This window comes from Natator depressus, chromosome 3, assembly GCF_965152275.1.
Source record: "Natator depressus isolate rNatDep1 chromosome 3, rNatDep2.hap1, whole genome shotgun sequence".
NCBI lineage: Eukaryota > Metazoa > Chordata > Testudines > Cheloniidae > Natator > Natator depressus.
Genome location: NC_134236.1, coordinates 113,598,661 through 113,612,026, shown reverse-complemented (window position 1 = coordinate 113,612,026; position 13,366 = coordinate 113,598,661). Strand labels below are relative to the sequence as shown.

Genomic DNA, 13,366 nt, shown 5'->3' with positions numbered 1-13,366 from the left:
CTACTGTACATAGATATAATGATGCTTATATCAATATAGCTTATTTCTGTAAATTTACTGATAAAAGCACCTTTAATGTCATATAACCCCCTAGTGCAGATACAGTTATATTGGTATAAAGATGCTCTCTATACAATAAGCTATCCCAGTATAAGCACCTTTATACCAATATAACTGTGTCCACAATAGAGGGCTGTACCACTTTAACTATGTCTGCTGCTTGAAAACTGATATAATTATAGCAGTACAAAACCTATGGGTAAGCCAGCCCTCGATTGGGTATGTCAACTCTGACTGAAAGCAGCTTTACTACTTTCTGGAGCAGGAAGTACTTCTATAGTCAGGACATAATTTTGTGGATGCACTATTTTGGAGCAAAACAAGCCCTGTACACTTTTAACTAATACGTAACAGAAATAAGCCATGGAAAAGATACAAGGAGAAGAAAGATGCCATAAAAACAGGTCTTAAACCAACCTTTGGCCCTAGCAAATCTGCATATTTTAAAGCTGTATTTAGCTATTTATCGCTCAGTTGGTTACACTGTTACTCCAAAAGATTGAAAAAGCAAACAAATCACAAAAACAAACATTAGAATATAATTTTTTTTAATTTTTATAAATAACTTATCTGTTACAAAGACAGTTTACCCAGCTAAATCACAAAACCATCAACTCAAGATATCCAAATTAGGTTTTATTAATAAAACAGGTAAAAACTGATTTGTCAATCTTCACATAGAACTGCAGATGAAGCTGAAAAACAAGGCCTCATTTTTATAAACAAAATGCATTGAATGCAAGTGCTTTGGGTCTACTGCCTAATTACCTGGGATTGTCATTTTCTTCCCACATAAAAAATGCAAAGCCTTCAAAACAAAAGGCCTTTGTGCATTCACATAGATCACTTGTAAAATTCCTATTTAAAAATGTCCACTGGCAAATGTTTACAGTGGGTGACAGTCTACTTTATCTCTTGCCTTTTGCTACATTTTTAGCAGTCCCTCCAGCCTCACTTAGTGCTGCTACATTATTATTTACATGCTGTCTTTTTCATGTGTCCTGTAATATAATTTCATTTTCTTGACTTCAGTTACATACGTTCCTGATCACCTGAAAATTTTCCTTTAAAAACAATTATCAAAATAAAGAGATGCTGAGGTTGCTTCAGTGTTCAAGTCTGCTTGATTTCTCTTTTCCAGCCTTTATTTCAGTTGTCCTAAATATTGCTATCCTTGTTTTCTATAAATATAAGACTTCACCACCAAGTCAGGTTTAGAAACTGGCTGCCACAACAGGAAAGTATTTAAAGTTCTCTGAACAAACCTGTATGATGCTGCTGCTGTTGATTTTGGTACTTTATGTACTTCCCCAATAGCTCTTCAAGAGTCTGCAAGATACCCAGCAGATGAAGCAAGCTTAAATTGGATGCTAGTCTGTTGGTGAGTTGAAAGTTTCTCAGTTTGTTTCCTTGTGCCAGACAAAACACTATCTTGTGTCACCCACCGTAAAACTCAGTGTACAGAGTGAACTATATGTATAACTCTTCCAACTTTTCCTGCATTTTTACCAAGCTGCATCTGCAGGTCTTCACAGATCATCAGCATTTACAAGAGCAATGTACAGAATGAGCAGAGGAAAGCTATTTTGTGCATAGTTTCTTACCATTAATGCTCTTATTTTAAGGCATTGCTTCTCTCAGATAAAAGCTTAAAAAAGGGACATGATCGTGCTTAATCACTTAAAGGGAAAAAAGAAAGTTAACAAAAAAGACTATTACACTATACATACAGAAGTACAAGAAAATAATAAAGGTGAGGAAAAGAAATCACTTAAAGCAGGCTCTAGAGCTATGTACAGTAGGAAAAGCTTTGGGGTATTTCACTGTGTATTGTACAGACAATGCATGCAGTTTTTCCTTTTCATCTTTAGAGGTGATTGTATAGATTCTGGCTTCACAGAGCAGAGACGTTTTCAGGGAAGACAAGGCAAAGAGTACCACTGATTTGTGAAGTTCTTCCCCTATCCATGGGCACTGTGGCAGCAAACAGTTAAACCTTGTTCCTTTTAATTTCCTCTGCATTTGTAGTGTTTCACTGAAAGCTTTGAAAACAAAAAAGCTATCATTCTATTCCTTTCCCCTGTCAAAATTCAGTAGTGACATTGGGGGATAAAGAGGGATGGGGAACACCCAAGCACTGAACACGGTGAGAATTATCTTACTGGGATATTGGTAATACTGTACACGGTTTAGGCAGCTGGCAACCAAGTCTTTCAGCAGATTACCTTTCAGCTGATGAATTTCAACTGCCTTGGACACAACACTGAGGTATTATTAGCTCTGTGGGCTGACATTTAACATTAGCAAACCACCATCTTGTCAAACCTTCAATTTTACAAAATCCTATGAATAAATGATTTTTTCCCCCAATGACAGAACAGTCCATTGTAGGTTTGTTATGGTTTTACAAAAGATAATGGGCCTGTTGGCTTAGAAATGCCTGGGCATTTCACATTGTTCACAACGGTTTAAGGCTGGATGATTTAAAAAAGTACAGGCAGTACAATTCCACTGAGCTCCCTCATCTTCGTCTGTGTCTGGAACAGTCTTTGGTGTTTTGACAATGGACCTTTGATCTGTAGGTGTGAAAAAGAAAAACAATTACTAAACGAGAATAGCAAGGATGAACAGAATTTTGAGCTAAGTTTTGGGTAACTAACAAAATTACCTTGTACCTGTGAAAACTTCACAAGCTGTTCTAAGTGACAGAGAGATCTCTCTCCCGCCTCCCTCTACCTGCTGCCTATATATAGCTTTGCCAACCACATCAAAAGGTAAGTCTCCCAACCACTTTTCTGTTCTCTGTCTAGCCTCTTCCTAAATTTATTTGAATACTGCAGTTTTAGCAGATTAAATTAGTCAGCAAAGGGAAGGTGCACACAGAGAAAGGGGTTATTACATAAAGTCACAAGAAAGTCTAATATTTATTTACATTTACAACATGAAAAAGAGGGCATGCTCTGGTCTCTGGGGGACTCTGAAGTAGGATTTAAAAATTTGACCCTGAACAAATGACAACAGAAAAGATCAGCAGCTTTCCCCAAACCAGAAAATGAACAGATAGAAATATCAAAAACAATACACTGCCCTGTTCACAAGTACAGTTCTTTACTGTACCACTCTCTTCAAAAGTCTATATCAAAAGGTAGTCCTTGACATATGCCCTGAAGTTCAGACTCAATGAAGCATAGGGCTGGAAGGGACCTTGAGAGGTCATCTGGTCCATCCCTCTGCACTGAGGCAGGACTAAGTAAGCCTAGACTATCCCTGACAGGTGCCTGTCTAACCTGTTTTTAAAAACCTCCACTGATGGGGGGGATTCCACAGTCTCCCGTGGCTACCTATTCCGTACTTTACTTACAGTTAGGAAGATTTTCCTAATATCGATCCTAAACTTTCTTACTGGAGACTACGTCCATTACTTCCTGTTCTACACTGTATATGGAGAACAATTGATTATCATTCTCTTTATAACAGCCCTTAACATATTGAAGACTTACCAGGTCACCCCTCAGTCTTCTTTTCTCAAAATTAAACATACCGAGTTTAACTTTTCCTCACAGGTCAGGTTTTCTAAATCTCTTATTTTTGTTGCTCTCTGGACTCTGCAATTTTCCCACACCTTTTATGTAAGTGTGGCACCAAAAACTGGACACAATACTCCAGCTGAGGTCTCATCAATGCCTAATACAGTGGAATGATTACCTCCTGTATCTGACATACAGCACTCCTGTTAATATATCCAAGAATTATATCTGCGTTTTTTGCAACTGCATCACATTGTTGGCTCACATTCAACTTGTGATCTACTATACCTCCCTCCCCGCAGATCCTTTTCTGCAGTACTACTGTCTGGCCAGTTATTCCCCATTTTATATTAGTGCATTTGGTTTTTCCTTCCTAAGTGTAGTACTTTGCCCTTACCTTTATTGAATTTCATCTTGTTGATTTCAGACTAATTCTCCCATTTGTCATGGTCATTTTGATTTCTAATCCTGTTCTCCAAAATGCTTGCAACCCTTCCCGATTTGGTGTCGTCCACAAATTCTGTAAGTGTACTCTTCATACCATTATCAACAGTCTTTGGCTATTTAAGGTTAAGGTGAACACGTGGGTGGGGGTGGGGATTCCAAAGCTGAGGCTCACTTGTGGAGAGCACCAGAGCAAGGAGGGCTTCAGTTGAGTGCCTCCACTAATTGCAATTCCAGCAGAACGACAGAGAAACATGCAGTCTCTCAAACAGCTAAGTTGATGCCATAGGGCTTTATAGATTTTAAAAATCCCATTACCTGGAAACCAATAGGCAGCTAGTGCTGATCACAGACCACTGGTATTGCACACTTCCAGTGAGATACACTAATTTACGTTACGCACCATCTTCACTTTGTGTGTTAATTTCAGTGCAGCACGGGTAACAGTATTTAATTATATACACATATGCTATACATATCCCACCTCTCAGTATTTCACCCTTTCCTAAGCAGATTCATTTCATTACTACAGATACAAAGTTTAGCTTTTCATTATATGTATAGTCTTATTACTCTCTTGAAACGGCAACGGCAAGCACTTTGATAGATGGTCAGACTTCACTATAGCTTGTTAGAATCTTTACTTACTGCTAAAATTTTATTTTGTAACTTTTTGATGTAACATTTCTCAGTTTATTCACAACAAATATCCATCACCACCACCACAGATTCTAAGAGAATCATTTTTCACTTTTGTGAATGGGGAAACATACAAGTGTCTCCAAACACTTACATCCAAAATTCATCATTATCTATACTGTATTTTAAGTGCAAATCTAAACTATGGAGCTAAGCCCAAAACAACCTCTCAGATTTGAACAACTCTAAATCTTAGGAGCGTTCAACTTAAGATATAGAACCAAATTTTGTAACTGGGCCCTCCTCCACTAAGTAAATACTTCTGTTATGGTTGATCTTTCTCATTTTAGGAGATGCGAAACTGAAAAGTAAATGAAGGACTAATTTGGCAGTTCTTGAAATTCAATTTTTTAAAATAACTTTTAAAAAATATGTAAGAAACATTTGCAATGTCCAATAACTCATGTCCTAAAGCCTTAACGGTATTTAAAAACTAGCTGGATTTTAATATTTTATACGGTGCTATTAAATGGCAAAGTTGTATTCTAATGCTATTTAAAAAAACAACACTATTTTCATTGTTCCTGAATACATTTCTATGGTGACTTAGAATCCTAAATAATTCTCATTATAAAAACAAATCACAGAACATGATCTGTAAGCATTTTTGCAATAGGTGAGGCACACAAACAAAAACAGTAGTGACTTATAACCTAACCACGATATAGCACAATAGGCACAGTCAAATCTTTATTATTAATTATAATTAATCATAACCCTTAAAAATTCACTGCTTTTGAATTATGCAGATTTAATATGTTCTGGCTCACTTTGGGGGAAAAAAAAATCAAAAAGTTGTGATTTGTAACAGTCACTTCTAATCATATTCAGCAGGCAAGTGCTATGGTTTTGGCAGAGCTTAAAGTCCTTGCCCATATGACACTGAAGTTCTCAGAACATCTAACATTTCCCTGTCTGGTCCAACAAGGGGCTACCCCAAACTGCTGAAACGACATCCCTCCACATTGATACAGTTAAGGCATGGTTCAAGCTAAACTAAGGCTTTAGCATGGTCTGGTAACAGTTAAGTCAGATCTGCACTTATAAAACAGAACCAAATCTTTAAAGTATGTCTGAACTCTGAAAAGTTACTCTAAAAATAACATATGATTCCATGTTTAGTTGCAATGACTTCCAGATCACATGTTCTCAATTTAATAAACTTTTTTCCTGTTAGCCTTGCAAACTCATCCTGGTCTCAGAAACAAGGTCAGAGTCTTTCCACTTCAAGCATTAGCACTTGTAATAAAAGGTTCTACAGGCTAAATTAGGCCTTCTGAGATACCTATGCAAATGCAGGGTTTTCAGATTATGCCCTCACGTACACCTGTACAACCCCTTTGCCTTCAATGCAGTTGGTACAGGTACAACTAATTTGAACTTTGTAAAAAGTTCATCATTCAGAGGGAATAAAATCTGCATCTCCTGTTTGTACTGGCTTTGTAGGGTTAACAGGAGTAAACTGTAAAACTTATTTTGTCATTAACAAAAGCAGATAAGACATGGAATACACACAAATCTTAACTACATTAGGAATAAATTATCTGAATCGTAAATGATGCATAATATTAACTTTTCAAAAATATTTAAAAAACTGTTTTACTAGGGGTTGTAAGGTTTCTATGGCAAATCACTCACATGACAGCTGTTACAGCGATCAGAGAAACTCAGCCCTCTAGGGAAATTAAGCACAACTGAACTGAATTATGGTAAATTTTTAAAAATACCCACCATTATTTAAACACAGAAAATCTGGTTGCTATGCTAACTCTCAGACTGTACAACTAAGCGTTGGCAGTTCTACTTTTGAATATTTTAAAAAACAGCTGACTCACCAAATGTGACTCACTGAGTTTTCAGCCCCAGGAAGCATGAAACCTCTCTCTCCCCCTCAGACTTGGCAGACTAGAATGTTTTAGTCTGCATTCTGAACTTCAGAAATTAACGCCCACTCACTCTTCATAATCCTCTTTAGAGAGGTGTAGCCCATCCCCAGATGCATGCATCTCCTTTGGAAAATGCTCACATTCTAAAGTTAAATGTTATGAATTACTTCTAAAATGCAGAGCCCTCAGTTTTTATTTAAAAGTGTTGCAATAATTTATTTTAACAAATGCCTTATGCTCTTAACAGAAATAGTCAGTTAAAAATATAAAGACGGTATTTTAAACATAACATCTGACAACCAACTTATTTAACAGTTGTTGCTACTTAAATATCAAGGATAATCATGTCTGCTTTTTGCAACATGAACTTAAAAAAACAAAAAATTAAAAAAAATCAGATTTTTAAAATTTTAACAAAATACATTTAAAAAAATTAATATTTAAAATTAAATTTGAAACCATGACAACCTATATGAAGGCCTAAATTATATTAAAATAATTGAAATTAAATAAAAAACAATATTCAAGTGGTATATGTTTTCTGCTGAAGTTTTAATGAAAGTCAAAACACTGAACTGATAGAAATCAGGCTAAATATCTGGAATTAGAGTTTAAATACTAAGCCAGCTTTTGATAGCAGTAGCTTCTTCTGCAGATGCAGAGAATATTGTTATTTCAACTGGTTCAGTTCAATGATTAGTTCACTCAATGTACTTTCAAGTGGGATTTGACAAAGCAGAAAAGCTGATTTTCTCACTTCCATTTTATTAATAAGAACAAATGTGAGAGAGACTGAGATCTACCAGTTCTAAGATCTTGAAAGACATGGTGGCCAGAAACAATCAGTTCTATTCACTAAGACTTATTCCTTTGTTTAATGAATCAGCTAGTTCTCAATGCAAAAATATGTTTTGATACACTTACTTTTTTTCTTCTGTATCGAGTATGCTTAAGGTAGTTTTATTTAACTAATAAAAAAATTTTAAAATGCTATTCTTGTGGATTTTAATTGAATTTCAATTTCCATCCAAATGCAGCTTGACACAAATAAAAAATAAAAAATTAATAATCATCTAGTATATAAAAATGAATCATTCACCATTTTTCAACAATCAAAAATGTAAAAATGTAAAATCTGAATAAATGTACATTAAGGTAGATAATTGCTTAAATAATCGTATAGACATAGTGCATTCTCCTGGTTAGCGAAAAAAGTAGTTCCAAATTTAGTGTAAGGCTACATTTAGTTGCAAATCAACGTGTTTTAATGGTTTCCAACCAAAGAGAATCAACCTTTCTTTAGGGAAATAACTAAGAAGTTTAAATGCAAACCAAGATTAAAAATCATCATTTAACTCAAGATTTCCTGCTTGCTTATTTAAATCATGATTAAAATCAGTGATTTAAATCCATTCTCCCTGGCTCTTTGCTATAAAAGCTTTCATTTATACTCTACCTTATAATCCTGCTATTAGTCTTTGGGCAAAATATTCAATGACAACAAGGCAGCTCATCAGAGAACCATCAGAAAAGTATGCTTGCAAAGTTGAGCTACTTGACTGCTCCCAGGAAAGGAGAATATTATCATATCTACAGTGCCATTACCTTCCACTAGTCTAGAATAAGGAAAGCCCACTTCTTTGATACAGATACATATGTATTTGGCATGATGCTAAAATAGCTCCTAGTTTTCTTTAGTAATATGTGCCATACACACTTTACAAAAGTTTCTGGGAAATCATGAACTGTCAGAAATGAGTGCTTTGTCAGTGCCAAAATTCTTTGATTAGCCTCTTCTCAAATAGTATATAAAGCAAGAACCTGAAGGAAGAGCTTCAAAAGCTCAGAAGCCATTAAGAATACCCATCACACATGGAGATCACAAGAAATTTGGCATACCCTCCTTGGAATTCTGTACTAACGTTCTTTTCTAAAGCAACATGCTTTCACTAGGGGCTCTGATGAAGCCACCTAGCCTAGTTTACTTAGAACTATGCAATAGATTAAGTAAATATAGATGACCAACTTAAAAAAAAACTAAACATAATCCAACCCATGTATTTTTCATAAATAAATCTATTTTAAAATACAAAATGTAATCATTCCTCTGTATTAATTTCTTCCCTCCTTGAAAGTGTGAGAATGTATACAATGAAACGGAAAAGGAAGGAAAGCAAGCAGAGGTAGGATTTACTCTCACTGACTTTCAATGAGAGTTAGGTACCTAAGACTATGTCTACACAGCAATGTAAGACTAGGGTTAGTAACTCGAGTCAGCTGAACCGTGTTAGGGAACCCTGGGCTTGAGCATTTACACTGCATTTTAATCCTAAATTAAGAATGTTCTGACCCATGCTCAAACCTAGGGCACTGGCGTCCACAAAGCAGTGCACAGACCCGAGTCAAAGTAAACATATCCCAAAGCACCTAGTTCTCTCTTTCTCCCACCTGCAATGTCGACACTCTAGCCCTAGGAATGTGGTGCACTATGGGAAAACTCTACTGCCCACCCTGTTTCCTAACTGTAATGGTCCTACTGATGGGACTGTGCCCAAAAGGAGCACGTGCATATAAATGGCATAAGTAGCTCCTTTGGTGGCTGTCTCAGTAGAATGACTGCAGTTTGAGAAGGATTTATGCTGAACTATCATCTAGTCTGAGAATTGGGCTCACCAGCTCTAGGCTGAGTCACTGCAGCCTCCCTGCACGAAAATGCCCCTGTGTACCTGTTCTGAGGATAATTACGACATCTCTCTCCAGGGCTGTCAAGCTATTAAAATGAAACTTTGCAATACTTAATTTTTAAAATGGGATGTTCAATGAAGGTGTTTTTGTTTGTTTGTATTTTTATTTATTTTTGTCTGTTTTGAAATTTGACATAAGATGAAGGTATCAGAGGAAAAACACCACCCCCCAGCCTGGCTGCTGCTGGCTGCAGAGCGGTGAAGTGCATCCCCAAGGTTTGAGGTACAGTGTGCTCCAGCACCCCCTCACCCCCCAGAATCCCTTATCCCTGCCCAACCTCAAGAGACAGGGATAAGGGATCCGCGGGAGGCTGCAGGTAAGTTTTGGGTAGAGTTGCCGATTTTGGTTGGACGTATTCCTGGAGGTTTCATCATGACAATCTTGAATTCCTGGATACTCCAGGACAATCCTGGATGGTTGGCTCCCACTCACCGTGCACATTGCCCTGGCGCCCCTGCACATGCAGCCCCAGGGAGGGCGGGAGCAATGGCCAGAGAATGAAGCAGGACCAAGCAGCTGCCCTGCAAGGAGGGGGTGGCAGGGCTCCTAGCTCAGCATAGGGATGACCTGCAACATCCCAGCACCCAGGAGCCACCTCCTGCCTGTCATCTTCACTCCCTGCTCCATAAGAACGTAGGAACAGCCATACTGGGTCAGACCAAAGGTCCATCAAGCCCAGTATCCTGTCCTCTGACAGTGGCCAATGGCAGGTGCCCCAAAGGGAATGAACAGACAGGTTATCATCAAGTGATCCATGCCCTGGCACCCAATCCCAGCTTCTGGCAAACAGAGTCTAGGGACACCATTCCTGCCCATCCTGGCTAATAGCCATTGATGGACCTATCTTCCATGAATCTATCTAGCTCCCTTTTGAACCCTGTTATAGTATTGGCCTTCACAACACCCTCTGGCAAGGAGTTCCAGAGGCTGACAGTGCATTGTGTGAAAAAATATTTTCTTGTGTTTATTTTAAAACATGCTACCTATTAATTTAATTTGGGGCCCCTTGTTCTTGTATTATGAGAAGGCGTAAATAACACTTCCTTATTTATTTTCTCTATACCACTCATGATTTTATAGACATCTATCATCTCCCTCCTTAGTCGCCTCTTTTCCAAGATGAAAAGTCCCAGTCTTATTAATCTCTCCTCATACAGAAGCCGCTCTATACCCCTAATCATATTTGTTGCCCTTTTCTGAAAAATTTGCAATTCCAATATATCTTTTTTGAGATGGGGTGACCAGATCTACACGCAGTATTCAAGGCGTGGGTGTACCATAGATTTATATAGAGGCAATATGATATTTTCTGTCTTATTAACTACCGCTTTCTTGATGATTCCCAACATTGTTTGCTTTTTGACTGCAGCTGCACATTGAGTGGATGATTTCAGAGAACTATCTACAATGACTCCAAGATGTCTTTCTTGAGTGGTAACAGCTAATTTAGACCCTATCATTGTATATGTATAGTTAGGATTATGTTTTCCAATGTGCATTACTTTGCATTTATCAACATGAAATTTCATCTGCCATTCTGCTGCCCAGTTTTGTGAGATCCTTTTGTAGCTCTTCGCAGTCTGCCTGGAACTTAACTATCCTGAGTAGTTTTGTATCATCTGCAAATTTTGCCACCTCACTGTTTACCGCCTCACTGTTTCCAAATCGTTTATGAGTATGTTAAATAGGACTGGGCGCAGTACATATCCCTGGGGGACACCACTATTTACCTCTCTCCATTCTGAAAACTGACCATTTATTCCTACCTTTTGTTTCTTATCTTTTAACCAGTTATCAGTCCATGAGAGAACCTTCCCTCTTCTCCCATGACTGCTTATTTTGCTTAAGAGCCTTTGGTGAGGGACCTTGTCAAAGGCTGTCTGAAAATCTAAATACACTATATCCACTGGATTTCCTTTGTCCGCATGCTTGTTGACCCCCTCAAAGAATTCTAGTAGATTTGTGAGGCATGATTTCCCTTTACAAAAACCACGTTGACTATTTCCCAACAAATTATGTTCATCTATGTGTCTGTCAATTTTGTTCTTTACGATAGTTTCAGCCAATTTGTCCAGTACTGAAGTGAGGCTTACTGGCCTGTAGTTGCCAGGATCACCTCTGGAGCCATTTTTAAAAATTGGCATCACATTAGCTATCCTTCAGTCATTTGGTACAGAAGCTGAATTAAATGATAGGTTACAGACGACAGTTAGTAGTCCTGCAATTTCACATTTGAGTTCCTTCAGAACTCTTGGGTGAATACCATCAGGTTCTGGAGACTTATTGCTGTTTATCAATTTGTTCCAAAACCTCCTCTAATGACATCTCAATTTGGGACAGTTCCTCAGATCTGTCACCCAAAAAGAATGGCTCAGGTTTGAGAATCTCCCTCACATCCTCAACAGTAAAGACCGATGCAAAGAATTCATTTAGTTTCTCCGCAATGGCCTTATCGTCTTTGAGTGCTTCTTTAGCATCTCGATCGTCTAGTGGCCCCATAGGTTGTTTAGCAGTCTTTCTGCTTCTGATGTATTTAAAAAAATTTTGCTATTACTTTTGGAGTCTTTGGCAGTCTTTTTTCTTCAAATTCTTTTTTGGTCTTTCTAATTATATTTTTACACTTCATTTGCCAGAGTTTATGCTCTTTTCTATTTTCCTCATTAGGATTTATCTTCCACTTTTTAAAGGATGCCTTTTTGCCTCTCACTGCTTCTTTTACATTGTTGTTTAACCACGGTGGCTCTTTTTTGGTTCTCTTGCTATGTTTTTTAAATTGGGGTATACATTTAAGTTGAGCCTCTATTATGGTGTCTTTAAAAAGTTTCCACGTAGCTTGCAGAGATTTTACTTTTGGTACTGTACCTTTTAATTTCTGTTTCACTAACCACCTCACTTTTGTGTAGTTCCCCTTTCTGAAATTAAATGCTACAGTGTTGGGCTGCTGTCGAGTTTTCCCCGCCACAGGGATGTTAAATTTAATTATATTATGGTCACTATTACCAAGCGGTCCAGCTATATTCACCTCTTGGACCTGATCCTGTGCTCCACTTAGGATTAAATCAAGAATTGCCTCTCCTCTTGTGGATTCCAGGACTAGCTGCTCCAAGAAGCAGTCATTTAAGGTGTCAAGAAACTTTATCTCTGCATCCCTTCCTGAGGTGATATGTACCCAGTCAAAATGGGGATAATTGAAATCCCCCATTATTATTATTATTATTGAGTTTTTTATTTTAATAGCCTCTCTAATCTCCCTGAGCATTTGAGAGTCAGTAACACTATCCTGTTCTGGTGGTATGTAATATAGCCCTACTGCTATATTCTTATTTTTCAAGCATGGAATTACTATCTATAGAGATTCTATGGTACAGTTTGGTTCATTTAAGATTTTTAGTTCATTTGATTCTACGCTTTCTTTCACATATAGTGCCACTCCCCCACCAGCACGACCTGTTCTGTCCTTCCGATATATTTTGTACCCTGGTATTACTGTGTCCCATTGATTATCCTCATTCCACCAGGTTTCTGTGATGCCTATTATATCAATATCCTCATTTAATACTAGGCACTCTAGTTCACCCATCTTATTATTTAGACTTCTAGCATTTTAAAAACTTGTCATTTTTCTGGCTGTCCCCTTTTGCATGACGTAATTGAATGGGACTTTTTTTCATTTGACTGTTTCTCATCAGATCTTCCCTGTATTTTATCATTTTCCATCTTCTCCTTATTAGGACATAGGGAACCTCCATGTATAGATCCTCCCCTAAGGGATGTCCGAACCAGGCAAGCTCCAGGCAAGCTCCACACAGCAAAGAGGAGGAGCCGGTGTTGGGGGAGGAGCAGGAAAGAGGAGCATGCTCAGCATTTAATGGCGCTTCCTGCTGCTGTGCTGGCTGCCTGCAGCACTGCTCCTCTGCCCCCAGTTACTCTGGGATACATCTGGAGTACTTCTGGGACCTGAGTTAAGCTAGGGCCATATGCACACAGGAAACCAACAGGGCTCAC

General features: G+C 37.9%; 1 protein-coding gene across 2 annotated transcripts in view; it reads right to left on the bottom strand.

Moving 5' to 3' along the window:
* Window positions 1-636: 636 nt before the first annotated feature.
* Window positions 637-13,366, bottom strand: part of TAB2 (TGF-beta activated kinase 1 (MAP3K7) binding protein 2) — a 146,569-nt gene continuing 133,839 nt past the window's right edge. Inside the window, exon 9 of one of the 2 annotated variants that reach the window (XM_074948586.1) lies at window positions 637-2,636. In XM_074948586.1, coding sequence (XP_074804687.1) covers window positions 2,491-2,636 — 146 coding nt within the window. In that variant the 3' untranslated portion in view covers window positions 637-2,490. The remainder of the gene's footprint in view (window positions 2,637-13,366) is intronic. The other variant, XM_074948585.1, reaches the window with a different exon arrangement.